This window comes from Acartia tonsa, chromosome 10 (assembly GCF_053477335.1).
Source record: "Acartia tonsa isolate MP-2025a chromosome 10, ASM5347733v1, whole genome shotgun sequence".
Taxonomy (NCBI): domain Eukaryota; kingdom Metazoa; phylum Arthropoda; class Copepoda; order Calanoida; family Acartiidae; genus Acartia; species Acartia tonsa.
Genome location: NC_137269.1, coordinates 452,327 through 477,222, shown reverse-complemented (window position 1 = coordinate 477,222; position 24,896 = coordinate 452,327). Strand labels below are relative to the sequence as shown.

Below are 24,896 nucleotides of genomic sequence, written 5' to 3'. Positions count from 1 at the left end.
TTCTGAGACACCCTTTCTAAATATATGTATACATACAAACATATTTTTCCTAAATGTCCTCAAACGCATTTGAATCCTGTAGTAAGTAGCCTTTTCAAATATAAACTAACTTCTTTTTAGTGGGCTTATATGCATGTAGTTTCTTTTATCAACGATTTTTCAGATTAAAATTCTTTTGAATATTTTGTCTTACATTCTTAAACTAGTGGCTTAATTCAAGCAAGCGCAGCAGATTCAGTCTGCAATTTTATATAAGCCAGCAGACGCAGCCGCAGTCGTTTGTATAATTAGAGTAGATGTGCTGCTACTGCCGCTAGTATTATATGCTGCCAAAACATACACAATCTTTAATACAATTAAGTTTTAAGAAAATTGTAAATATCCTACAGTCACAAGACTGATTTAAAAGAAATAAATTTGCTCATGGCATAACTGATGAAATCCTATTTCAAGATGGTTGTACTAATGCAATTCATACTAAACAAGGATGACAACATTCATAAAAGCAAAGCTCTGAAACGGTATGACAAACGAACATTAACACTTGTAGAGTGTCAGACTCAGGACTCATTAATCAGTATATAAAAGTATAAAAGTCGAAATAATTGTAAGTTAATTTGTTAAAAACTGTATAATGTTTAAGGACGTACCTACATTTATAGGACTTGATTATAGAGATGATTCGCTTATAACATTGTACATTTTTGTCCGAGGAATCAGTATTCAAAAAATCAGATCAATCAGATAATTATATCACATACAAATTTGTTGTTAAAAAAGTTAAAAATCGACATGTTTAAAATGGACGTACGGACATTCTGGTATTGCTTTTAGAGTTGCTACGCTTTCTAAACTGTATCTAACTACTACAGGAATCACCATGCAAAGGTTGAAATCGATAGGACAACTCTAACATGCCTATATTAGCGAAATGAGCTATCCGTTCCGGATGGAAGGACGGACCGACCCTAATTATAGAATAGCTTCGCTTTTAAAAACTAGAGTACCAATAAGGAATAATTTAAACATTTCCCCAAAATGCTGGTTAATTTCAGAATCAGAATGTCAAGACCCAAAGACTTGCAGCTTGTCGGCAATACCCTGGGTGATTTTTTTTTATAGTTTTTATTACCGTTTCTTCTTTATAACTATGTATAGCCTAAAACCATTTCCGGACCTAAGTTAGGCTTCCCTTAAAATAGGGAACTTAATCGGTTCATTAGTTATAAAAATCTTCAACTACAGACAAAAAGCCTTACTACTTTGTATAATAGGATTCATTTTATTGACGAAGCCCACTCTGTACCACTTTTGATTCCTGTGACGTCATATAAATGAGGGAGATGAGAGGAGAAGTGGTAAAAAAAAACATAAAAAAGAGATGGAGAATCCCTCATTTTTATTACGTCACAGGAATCAAAAGTGGTACAGATTGGGCTTCGTCATTTTATTATTTATATTGCTTCTTGCTAAAAGACAGTTGTCTGCGGATATAAATATATTTCTAAATCAAATGACACGACTTGTAAACTTTTTAAAATCCACCCTACTACATAACCAAACATAACGCTTTAATATTGTTGAGCTGTGAAAAAAATACGGCAAAGGTGGTGAAATAAAAGGTGTTTTACCAACAGACGGACTTAGCTTTGAATTCAAAAAAGTAAAAATAATTTTTATGCAATGAACATATAAAGGGTGTTAAGAAAAAACAATCGCTTCACTTTTCTTTAATATAAACCTTACAGTTTTGGTCCAAAACTAATAAAAAATACATGTCATGCCCAAGCAATGACAATGAGAAAACTCAAAACAATATTTAATTTTGAATCTACTCACCCTTCCAGAGCACTAGAGCTTAAGACCTTGCCCTTGCAGAGAAATTTGCCCTACGCCGAAAGTGAATATTTAATTACAAATTAAGACAAAATTGTCTTTTTAAAAACAAGAACCAACCGTCTTAAATACTTGAAATCTTGTAGATAGACCCCAGAATGTTTGGAGTTTCTGATGTGGCATGTAAAAACCTTTCTATAGACACATAAACAAGATTTCTAACATAATCTTAGCCAATTTGGCATTAAAAAGAAAGACCTGGCAAACATCAAGAACTAGAAATAGACAGGGCCGTCATGCCGCAAAGTTAAATGGGTATGTCTTTTTTTATGCAAAATTGGCAGGAATTGAGTTGAAATCTGGTTAAGGTGTCTATAGAAAGGTTTTTACATGCCCCATCGAAATCTCTAATCATTATGGGGTGTATCCCCAAGATTTGAAGTACTTATGGTGGTTCAAATTATGAGCGATAGTTTTTTTAACACCCTTTATGTATTCAATAAAATCTCAGAACTTTTCTTATTTTAGCAAGAGAAAGAATGAGAGAAAAAGCAGAACAGGTAAAACATTTCATTTTGGAATTTTAAAAAAAATATCAAAAAACCTGTAGCTGACTAAAGTAACGATCTCCCCCTTTCATACTTTTACCCCAACCCTTTCCCTACTACTGGGTGAGCGAAATGACCAATAATTGATATTTATGTTAGCAACATTTAATGACGACAATTTTTCCCCTGTCATAATATCCACGTATTTTTTAGATACCTTTATTTAGACCCAGTATTTTGCTTTAAGAGTTGAAAATTTAAATGTGCGTGCTCTTGTGTACTGATTTGGATCTTTTTTTAATGAAAGCAACAAATTTAAAGGCATTGGTCTAGAATCTTTGATTCAGTTGTTAGAAGGAAATAAACCCAGGGATCTAAAGGGATAAGACGAGATAAATTAATGTACATTGAACTACATCCCCAGTTTTCATAAACAAAATTACCCTTTCTTGAGTTATAATTAGTGGTTAAAACGTTTGGATCAAAATCTAATAAAAGTCCCCAGAGATGATAAACTTACGAATAAGAAAACTTTATCATAAAACTTAATGATAGGGGACTAGGTGTAATAAATATCCAAATGTCCCCTACCTCTTTGAGAGAGACCGAAATGATTGGAATAACATATGAAAAAGAGTTTTACAGTAATACAGATAGACCTCCAAAAAAACGAATGTAAAGTTCTTGAAATTATTACGAATAAGAAAAGCTTATTATGAAACTTTGGGGACTAGTGTAATAAACAGCAAAATGTCCCCTTCCTCTTTAGAAAAGAACGAAATGATTGGGGTGGAGGTGGGATGGGAGACCTTCCAGCACATATACAGGTACCTAAAGGGATAAGACAATAACCGTTAAATTGATGTACATTCCAATGATGATACAAGATATCATAAAACTTTGGGGACTGGTGTAATGAACAGCCAAATATCCTCTACCTCCCAGAAATTTATATTTATGATTTAGGAAAGAGCAGAGAGAATGAACACAAAACAGAAAGCTGGAACACCAAAGGTAATGCACTTTGTCAGACGTGTGAAATTAATAGAAAAAGTAAGCAAAATAATCAACCTATTTTTTAATACCTAAGCATTTTGGTTTTACATATTTAAAGACAAATTAAAAAAATCTTTCTTTCGTATTCGGATACCCTTTCAAGAGAAGCCAAATATAGGGGTTTTGATTTCAAGTGCTTTTCCACAAAGTACCTGTGGAGCACTGAAATACCAATTTAATTATGGGATAAATTAAAAATAAGGAAAGGTAGTTTTTCTTCCCAATGGGGTGTTCTAAACCAGTACCCAGCATAACCTAACCCAACAAACAAACAAATCACCCCTTTTTTAAAATTCATTTTCAAAATAAATGGGGAGGGATCATTATTAATGCTTTTCAAATGTGTTTATGGAGAGGAGGAGCATAATTAAAGAACCGCCTTTCTATTATTTGGCAAAATCCTTCTACATAGAATATGAGCTATGTGTAGCTGGACAAAGTGTTTCAAAAAATTAGGTTTGTGACGTCATAAAAATTAGGGATTTTCAACCCAGTGTTTAGGGTTTTCTTTCCCTCTTCTCCTTTCATCTCCTTCATTTTTTGTGACGTCACATGTCAGATTTTGAGACACCTTGTCCAGCTATGTTTTTTTTTATAAAGAAACATTTGAATTTAAATGTGCTAATTATTTTCAAAAGTATTTATTAATTAAAGACAATACATATCAAAATTTTCCAAATAGTATAAATTATTATAGAGAGATGTCCCGCTTCAGCAGAAGGTTCTTACTTGGATCATAGAACTTCTTGGTGAAATGCCGAAGGTTGGAAAATAGACCATTGATTAGTGCATTAGTGAACGAACAGACATGCTTTATTTAGCTACTGTGCACCTAGTCTTTAGAGACTTGAACACCTGTAATTTATATGAGGATGTACTTTTGAAGTATATTTTAGTATTTTGGTAACATAAATTGTTTTGTTTAAGTCAAAAAAATGTTTTAACTTTTACCTGGATTACCCTGCCAGGTTTGCTGGTATCCTGTGCACGCCAGGATGGAGATATCACTCAGTTACGTGTCATGTCCATTTTTTGAAAAGTCACTCAGTTTTGACTCTTAATCTTTTACACACAAAAATAAGATAGAAAAAAACGGAGGGGGGGGCTTCAATCCCCCCCCCCTCCCCGCCTTAAAGGGGTAGGGAGAGTTGAGGGGAGGGTGACACTAAACCATCCTGGGACGAATGTGAAGCTCCTCTAAAATGGAGAACCAAATCGGCTCAATTATTAGAGGATATGAACAGACAAATAATCAAATACCTTACTACTTTATGCTTTAAACTAGCGTCTGCATTTAGGAAATCTGTTTTTGAAGGACAGGGAAAAGCAATAAAACAGCCCAAATCCACCCCTAGAAATATGTAAAGTTTCCCTATAATGGAGGGCTAAATATTTTCTGATTGAAATCTTATGCTAGAAAAAAACCTTACTACTTTATTTAATGGGATTGATAAAAATTACCAAATGCACGAGTAACTATTCATAATAGCATTTATATCTATTTATTTTAATATGCAGAATGCATGTTATGACCTACTGTTTTTAGTTACTATGTTCAGTTTTTTTACACGCAACATTGTTCAATAGATACTTCGTTTCTCTGACTTTTTATGTTTTGGTATGTTCAGGGATCTTAAGGGATAAGACAATAGAAGATAAATTAATTTACCTCTGTAGGTTACAATTAATAATAAACAATCCTATTAATAGTTATTTATGTATATAGCTTTCCGCGGATATAAAATATACAATTATAAGATTAAAACCAGTTTTTTAGCCGAATGCACGGGCTAAAAAAACTGGTTTTAATCTTAAGATTGTACATTTTTATATTCGTAGAAAGCTGGATATAATACGATGCTAGACATAGCTTTTTCGTATGGATGAAAACCGGTTCCTATACACCGGATTCGAATGAATACGAGAATAGTTATTTCTCGTATCGTATTGTAAACGGCTTTCCGCGGATATAGAATGTACAATTATAAGATTAAAACTATTTTTTTTAGCCCCGTGGTGCCGAAGGCACCGGCTAAAAAAACTGGTTTTAATCTTATGATTGTACATTTCTATATTCGTAGAAAACTGGATATAATACGATGCTAGACATAGTTTTTTCGTATGGATGAGAACCGGTTCCTATCCACCGGATTCGAATGAATACGAGAAAAGTGATTAAAGCTTTTAAACAACCAATTCTAATGGCTGAATTTCTTTAACTTTTTGCGGAGAGCTCGTTTTCGTCGTTTTTTTTTTAAATTAAAACGCCATTCAGTTCTGATGGGAAAAAATGGAATAGAAAAAAAGATATTTTCGAGGCAAAACTTATTTCCCCGCCCTCCTCTTGAAAATCCATCTACCTTTCCCTATTTCTTATGTTACTTATGGATATATATATCCTTGTTGGTGATATAAATATGCAAAACTTTGTTTTTCAAAATAAACAAAGTCATAATTTCTACATGTTATGTAATCATTTTCAGCAATAGGACAATGGGAGAATAATTCATTCTTTCGCTCTTTTTTTGAGTAATTTTATGTTTGATAGACTGTAAATATTAGGGAAAGATTGGGGTGTAGTTTTATTATTCTCTTTTTTTACAATTTTGAGAAATAAATATAATACCTATTAAACCAAAAAAAATAAAAATAAAGTTAAAGTATGAGCAACATGTCAAACGGTCATAACACCACTTTTCTGAGATGTACATTGATATCTAAGTATTCACAAAAAAATTTTAGATTAAGATTTTTTTATGCCACCTAACCGACTTTGGAAGATGATTAAAGTCCATCAACAGATTATGACGTCATACGATAGAATAGCCAATGAGAGGCCAGCATACGCTGTAATTGACCAATGGTAAAATTTATGCTGGCCTTTCATTGGTTATTTTATCGTATGGCGTCATAATCTGTTGAGGGGCTTTAATCATCTTTCGACATTGATTAAACACCACGACCGACACAGACCAGATATCCTTTTAAAATTAACTCTTGCCGACGTATAATTACTGAACTTAAAAAGTTATTAAGTCACAGCTCTCCCCCGATCTGTATGGGGAAAGTTAGCTTCTAAAAATTATAACGTCGAAAAACTTCGTCTCAAATTTCGTCGACAGTATAAAGTATATAACAAAATCTAAACAACAGTTCTGTCTTCAAATATTCCATTTCTAATTTTGATGAAAAATGGGGTCAGCTGGACAATCTAGATATACCATGTCTATTGTTCAATGCGAATCTGTTATTTTAATATTAATAGCTTTCCCATGTAGTGTGAATTCAATCCCGCATAAAATTTTATCTGTATTGTGTTTGATATTAATATCGCAAAAAATATATCCTAATAAAAAGTAACATTATGTCTATTAGTCTGTATGTCTGTCTGTGGCATAAGATCTATCTAACCGCTAGACCGACACGGTTCTCCTTTGCAGTAAAGATTATCATAGATCCAGAGATGGTTTTTAACTATTTTGTTCAATGGTATCTCTACCTTCACAATAGAAATAGTCCCATGACCCCCCCTCCCCCAAAAAATCTTTTTTTAAACTTTATTTTTAACACAAAAAATTGAAAGTTAAGTGTCTATTCCCCCCTCTTTAAATGCCTCTAGGGGTGTTGCCGCTAGTATCTAATAAATTAAGATGGTTTTTATCCAAATGAAGGTATAGCTTGTGCTGTTGTAGAACTATGCGGTAATATGACTGCATTTGCAGACGCGAAGAAACACTTTGCTATCTATATCCAAATATATCAAGCAACATCGTACTGTGTCAGAGAGAGAGGGATAGAGAGAGAGGAGACAATGAGCTGTTTTTTACACTCGTCCCAAGAGTTTTATTATATCGTTTTCTTATTCGTTGGCTCAACAACTTTGGGGACTTTTAATTGGTTAATATATTAAGTTTAGTGTTCTAACGTTTCAACTACTAATTTTGATTTACAGAAGCGGGTAATTTTGTATATCAACATTTGGGATGTACATCAATTTATCGGCCATTGTCTTATCCCTTTAGATCCCTGGCACTTGTACCCTTTCTCATAATATTCCTATACAACGTTTACTATTTATTTAATTTGGCATAGCGAATATTTTCTAAGAGTTGAGCATAGTTTAAAACAAAAGCATCAACGGAGCAATAGAAATTTTTTGAATATAACAAAAAAATTTATTATTTACGAATCTTTGTCATCTTTATTTAAAGTAACATAATGTCCTTGAGGCTGTTTGTCAGTGTGTACAGAAAGATCTCGCTAACATATGGACTGATTTGATTCTCAGTAACAGTTAAGCTTCTCATGTGTCCTTGGATGGTTAATAACTATTTTAGGGGAGAAAATAACTCCCATCTATTTTTTTAATAGCGAAGCTTTTCTATAATTAGGGTCGGTCCGTACGTCCGTCCGTCCGTCCGAGATAGTTAGCTTTTATTCGTTAATTAAGGCATGTTAGAATTGTCCTATCGATTTCAAACTTTGCATGGTGATTCCTGTAGTAGTCTGGTACGATTTAGAAAGCATAGCAACTATATAATCATTACCAGAATGTCCGTACGTCCATTTTAAACATGTTGATTTTTTTTACTTTTTTAATAACAATTTTTTATGTGATAAAAATATCCGATTGATCTGATTTTTTGATTACTGATTCCTATTACAATAAGGTACAATATTATGAGCGAAGCATCTCTATAATCAAGTATTAAAAATGTCAGTATGTCCTTAAACAGAATTTTGTATTTAAGAAGTTTTGCAACAAATTTACGTTGGTGAAATTTTGTCAAACCTTATATTTTCATATTTTGGATGTTGTCATCCTTGTTTTATACTTATTCCATGTACTACAATGTGAAATAGAAGGCCGATTTCTTTCGAGCCTCTAGAGGCATATCCGCTTTTTGGTAAAAATTTTTAAATTACAAAGAAAATTTGACGGATTTACTCCAATACAAGATACTTAATGTATCTTATATCGGAGTAAATGCACCTACACAATGAAACAAGCAAAAGTCAATGGCGTTCACGCCTTTATTATATATTAGCAAGCTACTAGCGTATAAATAAGTAAAACTTTTGTGTATACATCAATCTTTCTTTGATGAATGAAACTGCAACTACTTTTTGTTATTCTGTAAACAAAAATCTATTCTTATCTTTAGATAAAAGTAACAGGATCTCTGTGTGTCTGTCTGTACCCTATCCCTATTTACTTCTTAGAGTCCCTTAGAAGGTTTATAGCTATTTTAGGGGAGGTTTCACCCCTCTAACCTAAAAAATAACTTTTTTTACCTATTCATTTTAAAACTAAAATAAACAAGGATGACAACATCCATAAAAGCGAAGCACTGAAACGGTAGGACAAACGGACATTAACGCTTGTATAGTGTCTGAACTGAATAATCAGAATAAAAAAGTATAAGAGTCAAAGCAAAGTTGTAAGTAAATTTGTTGAAAAACTGCTTGATATAGGATAATGTTTAAGGACATACTTACATTTTTAGGATTTGATTATAGAGTTGCTTCGCTTATAATATTGTTTTTTGTTGTCTCAGGAATTAATATACCAAAAATCAGATCAAACGGATAAATAGTTCACATAAAAATTTGTTGTTTAAAAAGTAGAAAAATCAACATGTTTAAAATGGACGTACGGACATTCTGGTAATGATTATAGAGTTACTACGCTTTCTAAATCGTACCTAACTACTACAGGAATCATCATGCAAAGTTTGAAATCGATAGGACAATTCTAACATGCCTAAATTAACGAATAAAAGCTATCTATCTCGGACGGACGGACGGACGGACCGACCCTAATTATAGAAAAGCTTCGCTTTTAAAAATGAGGGGTCTAATTCATATATCTAGAGGCTTTAAAGGGCGTAGCTGCTAGTAATACATTTACACTAAGTTGCGCAGCTACTCTATAACTAAAGTATATATGATCGTCGAACAACGTTATGTAATAATTGAATTACTTTGTTTATAAATAAAACTGTAATAAGAACCTTTTCATATAATACCTATAAACATTTATAAATGAATAGCAAAGCTACTCTATAACCTAAGTATATTTGTCTTACAACTCTTAAGGCAAAAAATAAGTTTTTTTCTTTAATTTTTTTGTACTCTAGTATTATTCAATATAATACTTTAATTCGTTTAATTGAAGAATATCGCAACCGCCATTTAACTAAAGATTCTATATGTTTTTTTTGCCAAACTAAAATTTATTTCTGTTATATAACTCACTCCCCTCCTTTCTATAAATTGTATTTGAAGCTGAAATAGTTCTATAAAAAGAAAACCTATGTTTTAGGGAAATACAGATTACGATCAATGGATTCAGGACCCAAAGACTTTAGGTAACTTTGAAAATATTTTCTGATATTTTGTTGAAAACTGTATGATGATTACCAAAACAGTTAGGTACAATGATAAAAGCGTAGCGGCTCTATATCAATTTCTAAGGAGTGTCCACATGTAGATATTTTACATATTTAAAAAAAATTAAGTTTTTCCATAATTAGTGTCGGTCCGTTAGTCCGTTCATAATGTATATTTTAAGAATTCGGCAGCCGGCTGCTAAATGCAATTTTGCAGTCGTTTTTTTCGAATTCTTAAAGTAAATGATTGAATTCTTAAAGTAAATGAAATATGACACCTGGAATGTAAAGATGGAATGATAAGAATCTTGGATTCATAAAGTAATGGCTGCAGGATTCATAAAGTAATGGCTGCACAAGTGGCTGCAGATTTACATTAAGAATTCAAAATTTTGTTCTGAATATATATGTGCTTAAAAAATCACGAAATTTCTCTTAATTCCTGTGAAGAGATAAGCATGAAAATTTTAACACAAAAAACTTAGATATCAAGGCAAAATTAAAAATTCTTATTTTGATTTTAAATATGACGATTGTGTCCATAAAAAGGGTAGTAAGCTATTAAAAGATAAGCGGCTGAGGGCAGCTGCAGCTAAGGGCAGCTGTGGCTGACAGTGGCTAAGGATGGCCGCGACTGTAGATAGCTGTGGCTGACAGTGGCAAAGGATGGCCGCGGCTGTAGATAGCTGTGGATGACAGTTTATTTAGACATTAGGCTGTATATTACACTAGTCCCCAATAGATTTATAATAACGTTTTCTTATCTGTTAGCTTAACAACTTTAGGTCTTTGGTTGAATCTTGATAGGACAGTTCATTTGTTTAGGTGTCCAAACATTTTAACCGCTAATAGCATTTTACATAATGGTTAATTTTTGTATCAACATGGGGTTGTATATCAATTTATCGGCCATATTTACTTGTATCTAAACCTTGCAGAAGCAATAATCAAATAATAATCAAAGCTAACGTCTTTGCTTTGCCTCCATAGACTAAATCAAATCTATTATGATATCAATTTATAATTTATCTAATTTTATTTTCTTTAGTTATGCTATAGATGAATAATCAGAACATATATGTATAAAAGTCGAAATAAAATTAAGTAAATTTGTTGAAAACTATCTATTTATATACATATCTATCAAACTATGTAACTAACTTACTAACTATCTATCTATCTATCTATCTATCTATCTATCTATCTATCTATCTATCTATCTATCTATCTATCTATCTATCTATCTATCTATCTATCTATCTATCTATCTATCTATCTATCTATCTATCTATCTATCTATCTATCTATCTATCTATCTATCTATCTATCTATCTATCTATCTATCTATCTATCTATCTATCTATCTATCTATCTATCTATCTATCTATCTATCTATCTATCTATCTATCTATCTATCTATCTATCTATCTATCTATCTATCTATCTATCTATCTATCTATCTATCTTTCTATCTATCTATCTATCTATCTATCTATCTATCTATCTATCTATCTATCTATCTATCTATCTATCTATCTATCTATCTATCTATCTATCTATCTATCTATCTATCTATCTATCTATCTATCTATCTATCTATCTATCTATCTATCTATCTATCTATCTATCTATCTATCTATCTATCTATCTATCTATCTATCTATCTATCTATCTATCTATCTATCTATCTATCTATCTATCTATCTATCTATCTATCTATCTATCTATCTATCTATCTATCTATCTATCTATCTATCTATCTATAAATAGATATATGATAAAAAAAAGCATAAAACCCCACAAAGACATTGTTAGAGCTTCCCTGGAAAGTACAATCCATAGACCAGCACTATTAAATACAGTGTGTTTTTTTATGAGAACTTTTTTAAAAGCAATTTTACCCCACTTATAGTTATCAGAATTTATAGATTATGGCTTATTTTCTTCGTGTTTTAATGCAATTAATAGAACATTAAAAAATATTTCAGTTTTTAAATTAAAAAGCACAGTAAAATCTAAAATTCAAAACTTAGGTGACAACATCAAAATGGTTTTAGCGCATTTTTCTTATGCTTAAATCTTCTATCCCTTGCAAGAAAAAAATTGGATTTTCAGTAGTTGACTTTGAGGGGCCAGTACTCCCTCCCTGATTGAGATATGACCTGCAAACTTTGATTTATTCTAGTACATGTCCCCAATAGTATCTGTATAAATTTTAAGCTCTAGATCTCAACTTTGAAGCGTTTTGCAGCCATTCTTGCAAAAGGTAGAAGATTTTAACATAAGAAAAATGAACTAAAACCATTTTTAGATGTTGACACCTAAGTTTTGAATTTTACATTTTACTGAACTTTTTAAACGAAAACTGTAATATTTTTTTAATGTTCTATTAATTGCATTAAAAAACGAAAAAAAATAAGCCATTAATCATTAAATTCTGATAACTGTAAGTGGGGTAAAATTGCTTTCCAAAAAGTTCTCATAAAAAAAAACACACTGTATCTAATTTGAAAAAAAACATTTGTAATACAGAATAGCGGCTTCGCCCTTAGAGGGCTCTAGAGGCACTTAAGGTGAGGGTAAGTCGACCTCCCAGTCTCAAAGGTAAAAAAAAACATTTTTTTGTAGGGGGGGGGGGAGTTTTTTTCTGTTTAATTGTTAATCTAAGCATTTTAAAATGTATTATCTACCTAAATATTAATCATATCATCTAAATATCTATCAATCTGTTTGTTTATCCTTCTAATATTTTAGCTATTGGAAAGAGAAAAAAACAAAAATAGAAATTGTGTAATACTAATATCTACAAATTTTGGAATTTAAAAAATGTCCGTTAAACAAAAATACCCCCCCTGATTTTTAAACTTTGATTTTTACAAGGAAACACATATTTATAGAATAACTAAAGAAAATAAAATTAGATTGATGCACATAGCTTATGGTTTATTCAAGGTTTCACACAAAGTGCCATTTTAGAACTGTAATACCCCCCACCCCTATTTTTGAAAATAATGGGCGCGGTATAAGTGCCATAACCCTGCAGGTCTACCTAGTATAACTTAACCTGAAGCAATAAACAAAAAACTTACCCACACCATATAATCTTTACTTTCAAATTAGTTCAAAAACTTGTTGGGTTTGGGGATGTACCAGTGCTCAACAGGATACTTTGTGTGAAAGCAATATTAAACTAAAAGCTATTATCTATAGAACACAAATTGCACGAATGAAGAGAGTTTATAGCTGAGACATAATAGGATATGGGCCATAAATATTACTTTCAACAGTCAACAGGCATAACAAGGACTAGAAATTACAGAGTTGCAAGTGCTATAAGATTAACAGTTAGTTAGATAGATAGAATGCTTGTTGATATATATGTATATAGATAGATAGTGAATATTTTTAAAGATATTTTAGGAAAAGAAATTTCCAAACAAAGCTGTTTCAGGGATCTTGTTCCACATAAACACAGATATGTATATAGACATATAGATTTACCAGAATTATATTTAGAATGATGATAAGCTTAAAAGCTGCTCTGCTATAAAATATTTATGCTTAATAACGAATTTTCTCAGCTGTTTATCTTAATACAAGCGGCTACGCCCCTAGAGGCTTCTAAGGAAACTTTAGGTAAGGGGAAGATGTTAAATTCGACCCCCATTTTTATTTTAGTTTTAGAAAAATAATTGGGAGGAGGGGGGGGGGGGGGGCGGCATTTTTTGGTACAGACAGACAGACACAGAGATATATTGGAAAGGTTTTGGGCTATTTCCGAAAGTAAGCAAAACTCCATCTCTCTAGCCCTTTCCCTTCTTTTTGACAGCATATTTAAAATGAAATGTTAGACATAGTAAAATCGTCCTTTAATCTTAAAACCTAGTAGCATTACTTGAAGATTCCTGTATAAGTAAGGTATAATCTTTCCCACGGACCTCTAATATAGCCTAAAACCTGTCCTGTTAAGTTAACCCTCACTGAAGAGTATTTGAGGAAATATTTTGTTTTATTTTTGTTCCAGGGATGTTCAAGGGGAGGGTGTAAAGGGGTGATTACCCCCCCCCCCCTCCAAATAAAAAATGCATGGACGTCCTTGTTTCTGTGATATAATGATTACCCGCCCACCTCCTCCCCCCCCCCAAAAAAAAATATATTTTTAAATTTTTTATCCCCCAAAATAAAAATGCTTTGACGTCCTTGTTTTGTTCCCATCTTATTTGAAATTAAAGGGCCTCAAGTTAGATAGTTTGTCCGGTTCGCTTCCATTATACCCCCGGTGTCATTTTACTTAAACGGTGCTGTCACATTTCACCATCATCAGAAAAAAAAATAAAACAATTTCTATTCTTTCTGCATCTATAGAATCATTGTGGCAAAAGATCATTTGAATCGATTAAGATATGTCAACCTATACTTTTAAATAGAGACTCCTTTTTAAAAATGAAATTTCATTAAGAAATATAGATGTATCTAAAAAGTTAAACTATGGGATAGATTTGTCAACCTATTTGGTAGAAAAACATAGACACTCAAGTTTAGATAAGTATTGCTAATAACATTTAATCAGACAAAATGTTTCAAATCCAACAGATATAATATTTTTAAAGCCTAGATTTTAATCTCATAGATTTTGTCGATTTCAAATTTTCAGTCAAATATTTTTCAAAACATATTCAAATTTGTATTATTTTTTACAAAATTATTCTATTATACTTTATTTAATATTATTTCATAAAATCCATCTCTAGGTATACTTGAATTAAATATATAAAAAAACAAGGATGACAACATCCATAAAAGCGAAGCACTGAAACGGTTGGACAAACGGACATTAATACTTGTATAGTGTCAGAACTGAACAATCAGAATATAAAAGTATAAGAGTCGAAGCAAAATTGTAAGTAACTTTGATGAAAAACTGCTTGGTACTGGATAATTTTAATGGCAATTTTAAGATAAAGATAAATAAGATATTGTTATAATATAACCAGGGATCTAAAGGGATAAGACATAGGCCGATATATTGATGTACAACCCCAAAGATGATACACAAAATAACCTCTTCTGTAGATTACATTTAGTGGTTGAAACGTTTAGTCACTTAACTTTATCGACCAATTAATCAAAAGACAAGAAAAATCCCCAAAGTTGTTAAGCCAACAATTAGTAAAATTTATTTTAAAATTTTGGGACTAGTGTAATAAACAATTCATTGTCCCCTCTCTCTCTTAGGTTAAAACTAAAAATTTCAGCTTTCTACAAAATTGATATTTCCCCTTAGCCGTACAGATGAACGGACGGACAGACACACAAAGTTATTTATAGAGTACCTTTGCTACTAAAAAGAATATAACATAAAATGACATTTAACGATTTTTTAATAACAAATTGTTATTATATAACCAGAGATCTAAAGGGATTAGACGATGTCCGATAAATTGATAAACATCCCATATTATACAAAAATTACCTTATCTGTAGATTAGTGAGTGAGACGTTTGAACACACAACTCAATAAACCAAGCAATCAAAATTCCCTATAGGCCATAAAATTATTAAATCAACGAATAAAAAACTTTGGGGACTATTGTCCTCTCTCTCTCTGCAGTTATTTCCTATATAAGATTATAATATATTTGTGCGAGGGATGTAATGAAAATAGCTTAAATCCACCCAGTAAGATATGTATAAAGCTGCCCTTAAAAGAACAACTAGTTGAGTTCACCAATTTTCATGATTTTTAACTCTAGACAGAAAAAAACTCTTAAAATACTTCAAATTATTGAATATGTTTTAACTGTAGAACAGAAAAAAATCAATTTTATCATAAAACAAGCAAAAATAAAGCTATCTGGCTAACTTTTTAATATGCTAGAGTTTTTTCATGCTTAACAACTTTGCTTTTATGTTTTGATTTGAAAAAATCAGTTTAAAACCGGTTTAATAGATGACGCTTTCTTAACTATTCATTGTTTAATTGTCAGGGAAGCTTAGTATTGTTATATGGACAGGTTTTAGGCTATTTCTTTTTATTTGATTCTATCTATCTATATTCCTATCTATTTTTTTATCTATCTATCTATCTATCTATCTATCTATCTATCTATCTATCTATCTATCTATCTATCTATCTATCTATCTATCTATCTATCTATCTATCTATCTATCTATCTATCTATCTATCTATCTATCTATCTATCTATCTATCTATCTATCTATCTATCTATCTATCTATCTATCTATCTATCTATCTATCTATCTATCTATCTATCTATCTATCTATCTATCTATCTATCTATCTATCTATCTATCTATCTATCTATCTATCTATCTATCTATCTATCTATCTATCTATCTATCTATCTATCTATCTATCTATCTATCTATCTATCTATCTATCTATCTATCTATCTATCTATCTATCTATCTATCTATCTATCTATCTATCTATCTATCTATCTATCTATCTATCTATCTATCTATCTATCTGTCTCTCTATCTATCTATCTGTCTCTCTATCTATCTATCTGTCTATCTATCTATCAATCTATCTAAATCTATATATCTATCAATATATCCATCTATCAATCTATCCATCCATCTATCTATCTATCTATCTATTTATCTATCTGTCTCTTTATCTATCTCTATCTATCTATCTATCCATCTTTTTGTCTATCTATCTATCTAAGGAAGTGATTATCTGTGACAACAAAGTATAACGTTATAAGCTTCTGTAGATTACAATTAGTGGTTGAAACGTTTGGACACAAAACTTAATAAGCCAACCAATCAAAATTCACTTTAATCCACAAAGTTGTTGAGCAAACCAATAAGGAAACGTTATTATAAAACTTTGGGAACTAGTGTAATAAACAGCCCATTGTCCCCTCTCTCTCTCTGTGTAGATTAACGCATATCTTAGGATAAAGCTTTTCTTGGGTGAATTGTTTCGTATAAAGTGAAGCCTATGACAAAACATATTATAAGTTAGTTGAAAATAGTTGAATTTATTATAAAGTTATGTTTCTAAAAATTATAACTTTAAAACTAAAGACGTTAAAAATGGATCCTACTGCTTCTATGTCAGGTGTGCAACATAAATAGGCGCCACTAATTACCCTGCACAGTTAGAACTCTTTAGACAAAGGTCATGCAATCAAAGGGTTAGTTGTCTGTACGATGGGTGTTGGTAACCATAGATATATATTTTGCAGGGATCTAAAGGGATAGTACAATGAACAATAAATTGATTTCCCAATGACGTTACACAAAATTACCCCTTCTGTAGCGTAAAATTAGTGGTTAAAACGTTTAAACACTCAAATGAATGATCCAACTAATAAAACTTTAATGTAGTTCCCAAAGTTGTTGAGCCAACGAATATGAAAACATCATTATATAACTTTGGGGACTAGTATAATAAACAGCCCATTGTCCCCTCTCTCCATGTATATTATGTCTACTGTCAACCACCTTTAAAACAAGTCAGGGAGGGAGGGGACATTGGGTTGTTTATTAAGGTAGTCCCCAAAATCTCAAATTAACGTTTTCGTATTCGTTGGCTTAACAACTTTGGAGGCTCTTATTGATATGATTAAGATATTTTCTCGTATTCATTCGAATCCGGTGGATAGGAACCGGTTCTCATCCATACGAAAAAACTATGTCTATTGTTATATCCAGTTTGAAACATTTTTTTCTTTCCAGCAGTTTTTAAGTTGTATTTTTTAACTTAGGTTATCTTTGATTTTTTCGTTTAAAGATAACTAAATTACCCTGTATTATTGTTTGGGTACCTAATATTAGGTACTTTCATAGTATATTTACGGTCTAGTAAATTTAAATTTCAAAGCAAATTAATTTTTAATTTTGTTTTTAATTTTGTTTTAGTTTGTTGAGGCTGTGAGGCAAAATTTGTCATTTATCCATCAATACAAGTTTTGGCGTGAACCCAGAAGGGTGCCGCTGAAAAATCTCATTTTTTTTCTTATTTAGGCTAGGATAGAGCTACAGAAGATTTAAACACGGCAAAATGACCGTCTCAGTGCGTAGAATTCACACAAAAAATTTGGGGTTGATAGCTCAACGTTTAGGGGGCTGGACCACAAGATGTAAATCCATCGATACAAGTTTTGGCGTATCTTTTTCAGCAAACATCGTTTGGTCCGACAGGGAAGGAGTTGGAATCTTGACCCTAAATTTGGTACACGTGTGTATCTCATCGAGACGAACATTTTGCCACCTTGAAGTCCAAAATCGGTTGAGAAACAAAAAAGTTTTCCTAGGAAAAACTGATTTTTAAAGAAAAATTGATAAAAAAATCTCCAAAACTTGCATCAGAAAATCAAACACTGAATAATCTAATTTTCTTTCTCATTTGGGCTAGGATAGAGCAACAGAAGATTTAAACACGGCAAAAGGACCGTCTCAGTGCGTAGAATTCACACAAAAAATTTGGGGTTGATAGCTCAACGTTTAGGGGGCTGGACCACAAGATGTAAGTCTATCGATACAAGTTTTGGCGTATCTTTTTCAGCAAACATCGTTTGGTCCGACAGGGAAGGAGTTGGAATCTTGACCCCAAATTTTGTACACGTGTGTATCTCATCGAGACGGACATTTTGCCACCTTAAAGTCCAAAATCGGTTAAGAAACAAAAAAGTTTTCCTAGGAAAAACTGATTTTTAAAGAAAAATTTATAAAAAAATCGCCAAAACTTGCATCAGAAAATCAAACATCGTTTAGTCTACCCCCCTAAAAATTGTCCTAAGTCCACCAAATTTTTTGTGTGAGTCCCTGGGGTCGAGACGGTCATTTAGACACCTTAACATCGATTCTAGCTCAATCCGTTCGCTAGTTATCGAAGAAACATGGATTTTGTCAATTTGGTATTTAATGTTTTTAAACATTTATAAGTGCAATTTTGAAATCTAGTGTATTTTCTTGGGGAACTATGATGTGCGTCTATCTCCGAAAGTCCACGGGGACCCTATATGAACTCAGTAGAGGTTTTAGTGTAATATCACAACTCAAAAGTGTCTACTAAGCTAGTCAACTGCTCTTTAGAGGGTAGATAGAGCCCTCTTAGCGTAGTAAAGGAAGCTTATAAGTATACAACGGTTGGTTATAACTTATAACTTATGGTTATAACAAAAGTTAAATATCTTTGGTTCTAGCTTCGAGAGGGCTATGTTGGGGGTACCCTGGCTCACCTGGGTACCAGCTAACCTGGGTATTGGTTTCCTGGCTTAAGTAAGAGTGTCTTTAGGCTGGGTTACAGTAGTCTAAGTACGTTTAAGAAGAGAAAGGGTGCCTATAAGCGGGTGACGGTAGGGTAGAGTAGTCTAACCTTCTCCCGCTTGGCAAGGGTTACTCTAGGCTTACTTACACTTAACTTGATAAACCAACCAATCAAAATTTATCAAAAGTCCTCAAAGTTGTGAAGCCAATAAATAAGAAAACGTTATCATAAAACTTTGGGTACTTGTGTAATAAACAGCCCATTGTCTCCTCTCTCTCTGTAGAATTCATTATTCAGTGGCATGAACAGGGTTTTGCCAGGGAGGTGCGCTAATCATATACCTATCAATATAGCTGAAAATAAATGTTTCTATATTCTTACAATTGTGCCTCTATCTTAACTAATGGCCCAGAAAATCACGTTTTCCCCTGAATGTAGCTGACGGGCATATGAAAATACGGACAGACGGACAATTGGTATCACAGACTAGCTTCGCTACTAAAATTAACATTTTTCGGAAATGAAGAAACAAGGATGGCAACAATTGAAAAAGCAAGGCTAAACAAGCATTGAAAACATTTAATAATAGTTTCTTAAAAGACGGATATTTGTAATTATAGAGTAGCTGAGCTACTAATAAAAGAAAATCATGTTTCCCCTAAAGATAGCGAATATAAGGACGGAGTCTAAGAGATCCTAGCTGACATTCTGACTTTGTTATATTATATTGGAGTAGTTGAGTGATTTTAAGCTTGAAATTTCGTATATTTAGCAATATATAAAAATAGCCTAAAAACTACCCTGGACTAAATCAAAGTTTTCCTGAAAATTGTATAATTAGTTTTTTTCAGCGGTTTAAGAGATCTTAGCTGATATGCAGACTTTGTTATGTTATACTAGCGTCTTCACCCCTAGCCTCTAGGGGCTTTGCCCCAAGAGGTTTAATTCAACAAACTTTTCGTCAGGGATCGGAAGCCTCACGTAAGCCGCGCATAAGCCTCAGTTTTAAACCTGCTTGTGAGCAGAAAAAAAAATTTAAGAAAGAAGGATTGTCTGCTAAAGAGCCGTTTTATACATCCAGCTGAATTTTGTAGTGATAAAATCACGATTTCACTGAGGCTTACACGCGGCTTACGTGAGGCTTCCGATCCCTGCTTTTCGTGTTTTAGATTTTAAAGAAAATATAAAAAAAATTGGGGGGGTATTTTTTTTGGGGGGGGGGGGTAGGGGTGACCCACCCCCCAAGAAACTAGTTATAAACCTTCCCGGGACCTATGAGAAGCTACCCTGTAAAGGAGAACCCGATCGGTTCAGCGGTTAGCGAGATCCTTGTTACAAACAAACAGACAGACAGACAGACATCGTTCTACTTTGTATTATAGATTGGAGTAGTTGGGTGATTTTTTAGCATGTATAAATCTCACAAATACTTAAAATGCAAAAGGAATTTAGACAATGTCTCTCATAAATACCTTAAAATGCATAAACAATTGCATTATTGAATTCTTAAAGTAGAATTTTGTTGGAATTCATAATAATTTGGCTTCTTTTGAAGCAAGTGGCTGGAAGCTGGCTGCATTATAAAAACACGAATTCTTAATGTAAAATCTACACCGTAAAAACAGATTACTTTAAGATTTCGTTTTTTAGCAGCCGACTGCTAAAAAATAGCTGATTTGAAGCCGGCTGCCGAATTCATATTGGATAGCTCTTATAATTCGTTTGGGCATGTAAGAATTGTCCTATCGTTTTCAATTTTTGCATGAGGATTCTCGTAATAGTAAGGTACGATATATGAAGCGTAGCAATTCTACAATCGTTAGCAGAGAGTTAGTTGGGCCATATTAAGCGTGCAACTTTTTAACTATTTGAATTTAACATTTTCCGTATGATATAATTATCCTATTAATCTAATATTTGGAATACTGATTCCTAAGATAAAAAAATTGCAATATTATAATCACCCACTATTTAAGCAACTTTGCAACAATTTTCCATTATAATTATATACATACAGTTTTATTTAGACTTATTCATTACTATTCTGCTTATTAAGTTCTAATACTATATTTTAAAATGGTGATTTCCGGGCGGATTAGTTACAATGTAATTTGCAAGGCATAACTAAGATCAAGTCAAGGACACTATCAATTTTATTCATCTAATTCATCATTGGCAGCCGCGAGTCAACCTTTTACAATTTTAAAATCAGTCTAAACCTGATCCAAAAAAATCCTTCTTTTAAAAAAAAATTCAAAGCATCAAAATGGGTTTAAATTAAGGGCTTCGTCGCGGCTGACATGCGGCTGCCGAGCCCTTTCTGGATGTTGTCATCCTTGATTGATTATATTTTAGCTCGGATCCTGCAAGCCTGCATGTATAACTCTGTGCCAATGGATATGATTGAGGTACAAATAGATTTAGTATATCTAGATGGTCAAACTGACCGCTTAATCCGTCAAACTTAATATTGACCCCCTTTCTAATCTATAATATGACCGGTCTGTTCCTCCATTGTTTTCCTATAGGCAAAGTGTGTCTCTAGATTATCTCTATTCATTCACAGAAAAGTTTTGTTTGAAATAAATAGAATATGTATTATCTTTAATCCTTATTTTAAAGTAACAGGATGTCTATCTGTGTGTGTGTGTGTGTCTGAACCGAAGGATCTCACTAACTGCTAAACCATAATTATTCTCTTTTATAATGTAGCTCTTCGCTAATAGAAAAAATTTTACTCAATTAGGCTGTCAAATTCAGTTTTCATGACAAAAATACACATTTATTGCTTTAGATCAGTTGAGGTTATGTTATATTGTATACTGCATAATAACAAAATTAGGGTATAGTCCCTTTCGTGGCAACACCTCTTAAGGGGCCAAACTTAACATAACTAACCTTAAATAACCTATCCAAAGGTACTGTGAAAATACGACGAAACGCCCCTTAAGAGGCGTTGCCACGAAAGGGACTATACCCCAAAATTAATGTGCAGAAGAAACATTTTACAGGGTCCCGTATCAAAAGTTGAAAAGAGAGAAGATCAATACAAACATTTTCTTAAATATGTCAAGTTAGCTGGAGTCCCACAGGTATTTATCTATCTAACTTAATCTATTTGAGTCAACTGCAGTTCATTGTAAACGTTCCTGGGAACGAATAAGTCCACTAATGTATGAACTTTAGGCTTCTAACGGCCAAACGGTGGAAAGTATAGAAGATGCTCGCACAAAATTTTAACCGACAAAATAAAGTCAACAAATAATCTGAAATAGTAATTAACCAATAATGCACAATCAACTCGTAGTGCACATAAATGCGCAATAAAAACTTATTTTACGCGTTTTTTATTCAGTGAAGCTTTCCCTATGCATCATTGAATCTTGCCTATTGTAGGCCTTCCTATGCCGCCACTTAAAACGGTGTGCTGGCATGGTATGTACGTTCACCCGTTTGGCAGCTAGCAGCCTTTAAAATCAAGATACTTTGGAAGATACTCGTTTCCAGCAATATTTTACTGTGAACTGCAGTTGATCTACAATCTGTATAACTATCTATCATTGTATCTATTTTGATCTATTCCTCTATATTTTTATATCTATTTACAAATCTATCATCTATGTATATATCTCTTAGTTTACAATGTAAATGGATTTAAGATATACGTGGATATTTTACCAGGGGATTCTTTGTCGTGAATATATGGACCTCATTTCGTTCATCCAGTAGGAGGGGAGGGAAAGGGTTAAAGGGGTTGGATGGGAGTATTGTTATTCTAGCGAGCTGCGACCATAACTTTATCAGAGTACATGAAAATCTGGTACAACATCCAAGTAATAATATATCAAATTCACTATAAATGAAAATCTTTTAATTTTTGAATATACATACTTCTTTTTAGGAATTTTTGTTTAACCCCGAGAATGATTTGGTACAAGGCCATAACATACCTAAAGTTACACGTTGCTTAGCTATGCTGGCTAAAGTGGTAAGTTGGTTAGGTTTAGAGAAATAAAGCCCTGCAGGGTTAGTTTCTGACTATATGTTTACTAATTAAAAAGTAATTACATCAAAAGTGCCTATTTAATAACAGCTTGATTTTAAATTAGCATTTAATATAGTACAACCTTGTTCTTTTATTCTTCCTTTTTTCGAACCTACTGTATGCCTATAGATTAAATTTACGCCATTTTGTACATCTGTTACTGAGATCTTGTGGGACAGAAATAATTTACGTTAATTTATTTGACGCTATCACATAAAGCACCCTTATTCGCACTGAACCCCCACCCCCTTGTATGCTGAAATGAATTGAAAATAAAAGGACACACAGAAAACTGTCCCGAATTTGTATTAATGTTATATTATGTCATATTTTTCTTTCCCGAAAAAGGGAAGGGGGAAAGAAAAAAAAGGGAAGGGGGGAAGAAAAAAGATATAGGAGAAAAGGGGGTTTTCCCCATCTCTTTTGAAGAGATTTTCTTCCCCCCTTCCCTTTTTCGGGAAAGAAAAATATTACGTCACTGGAGTCTTGTTCCTCAAAATTAATACAAATTCGGGACAGTTTTCTGTGTGTCAAATAAAAGGGGTTACAAAGGTTAGGCTTATGAACTACATCCCTCCCCTTATTTCAAAATTCATTTTAAAACTAATGAAAGGGGGGGGGGGGCAGTCCTCAATCGGTCATACTATTATATAAAGTACCAAAGAGTGATCAACACAGTTTAATTAAACATGTTATTTTTATTTGATAAGTCCAATACACAGTGTTTCATGTCAAGAACAATCTTCAGTTGGATAAATAAAAATACATGATGCTTTAATGAGCATAAATTCTATACTGTTTATTAAAAAACAAAAGATGTATTTTTTCTTGAAAAGACCCCGCCCCCCCTCAAAAAAAAATTGTTTCAATTGTGTTTTAAGTCGTGCTACAAAGAATTTGAAGATATTGAGATAGTTTGTCCGGATGAGGAGCAAAATGGTGCAGCTTATATTCAGGTTATTCAAACACAAGAACGTAACTTTGCAAAGCCCTGTGACGTCATAAAAAATGAGGAAGATGAGATGAGAAGTGGGAAAGAAAAACCCTAAAAAAGAGTAGGATATTCCTTCATTATTATGACGTCACATGGCTGATTTTTAAGACACTTTGTCCAGATACTTCTTAAACAAGAAAAATTACATTCATAAGTAGTGAAGAAACAGCAAGCTCTGTATATTTTTATATACAGTTGTTTTTGTCTGTAGCTTAAGATCTCAATAAATACTACACTAATTGGGTTCTATATTTTAGGTTGGATTTGGGCTATTCTTTTTAACAGATATAAGTCATTGAATGGTTTAATTCTGTTTATCTAGCCCCTTCGAATGCAGAGCCACCAGATGTTTGAAGCGTATACTATCCAATATTGGATTTCATGTTAAAGTAAATGGTCAAAATCATATATAACCTTATGATATTGTTAATTATGAAATTTTTTACACAAAATCGTAATATGTTTTTAAATCAGTAACTCTCTTTCACTCTCTCTCTCTCTCTATCACTCTCTCTCTCTCTCTCTCTCTATCTCACTCTCTCACTCTCTCTCTCTCTCTCCGTGGATATTCATTCTATTTTTATTTGATTTTAATTTATATTATGTTTTATTTAATTATAAATGTTTTAGGAATGTATAAGGCGAAAATCTAAGAAGTCAATTGATAATGGAATTATTCTAATTTGATTGAAAAATAAATGTTTTATTTTTAGTATTTTTATTAATCTAGATTAACCAACAAGCGAAATAAATATAAAATAATATTTAGGGAGCATTT

At 32.5% G+C, this 24,896-nt stretch overlaps 1 protein-coding gene across 1 annotated transcript; it reads left to right on the top strand.

Annotated features, from left to right (window-relative positions):
- The first annotated feature begins 1,049 nt into the window (after positions 1-1,049).
- Positions 1,050-24,827, top strand: LOC145330325 (uncharacterized). The gene is made up of 10 exons (XM_080174962.1): positions 1,050-1,105; positions 2,365-2,396; positions 3,351-3,398; positions 4,138-4,203; positions 9,766-9,811; positions 21,435-21,487; positions 22,091-22,171; positions 22,981-23,067; positions 24,006-24,080; positions 24,749-24,827. Exons 1-10 carry the CDS (start codon positions 1,063-1,065, stop codon positions 24,803-24,805), a joined length of 588 nt encoding a protein of 195 aa, XP_080031088.1. The 5' UTR covers positions 1,050-1,062; the 3' UTR covers positions 24,806-24,827.
- The last annotated feature ends 69 nt before the right edge of the window (positions 24,828-24,896 follow it).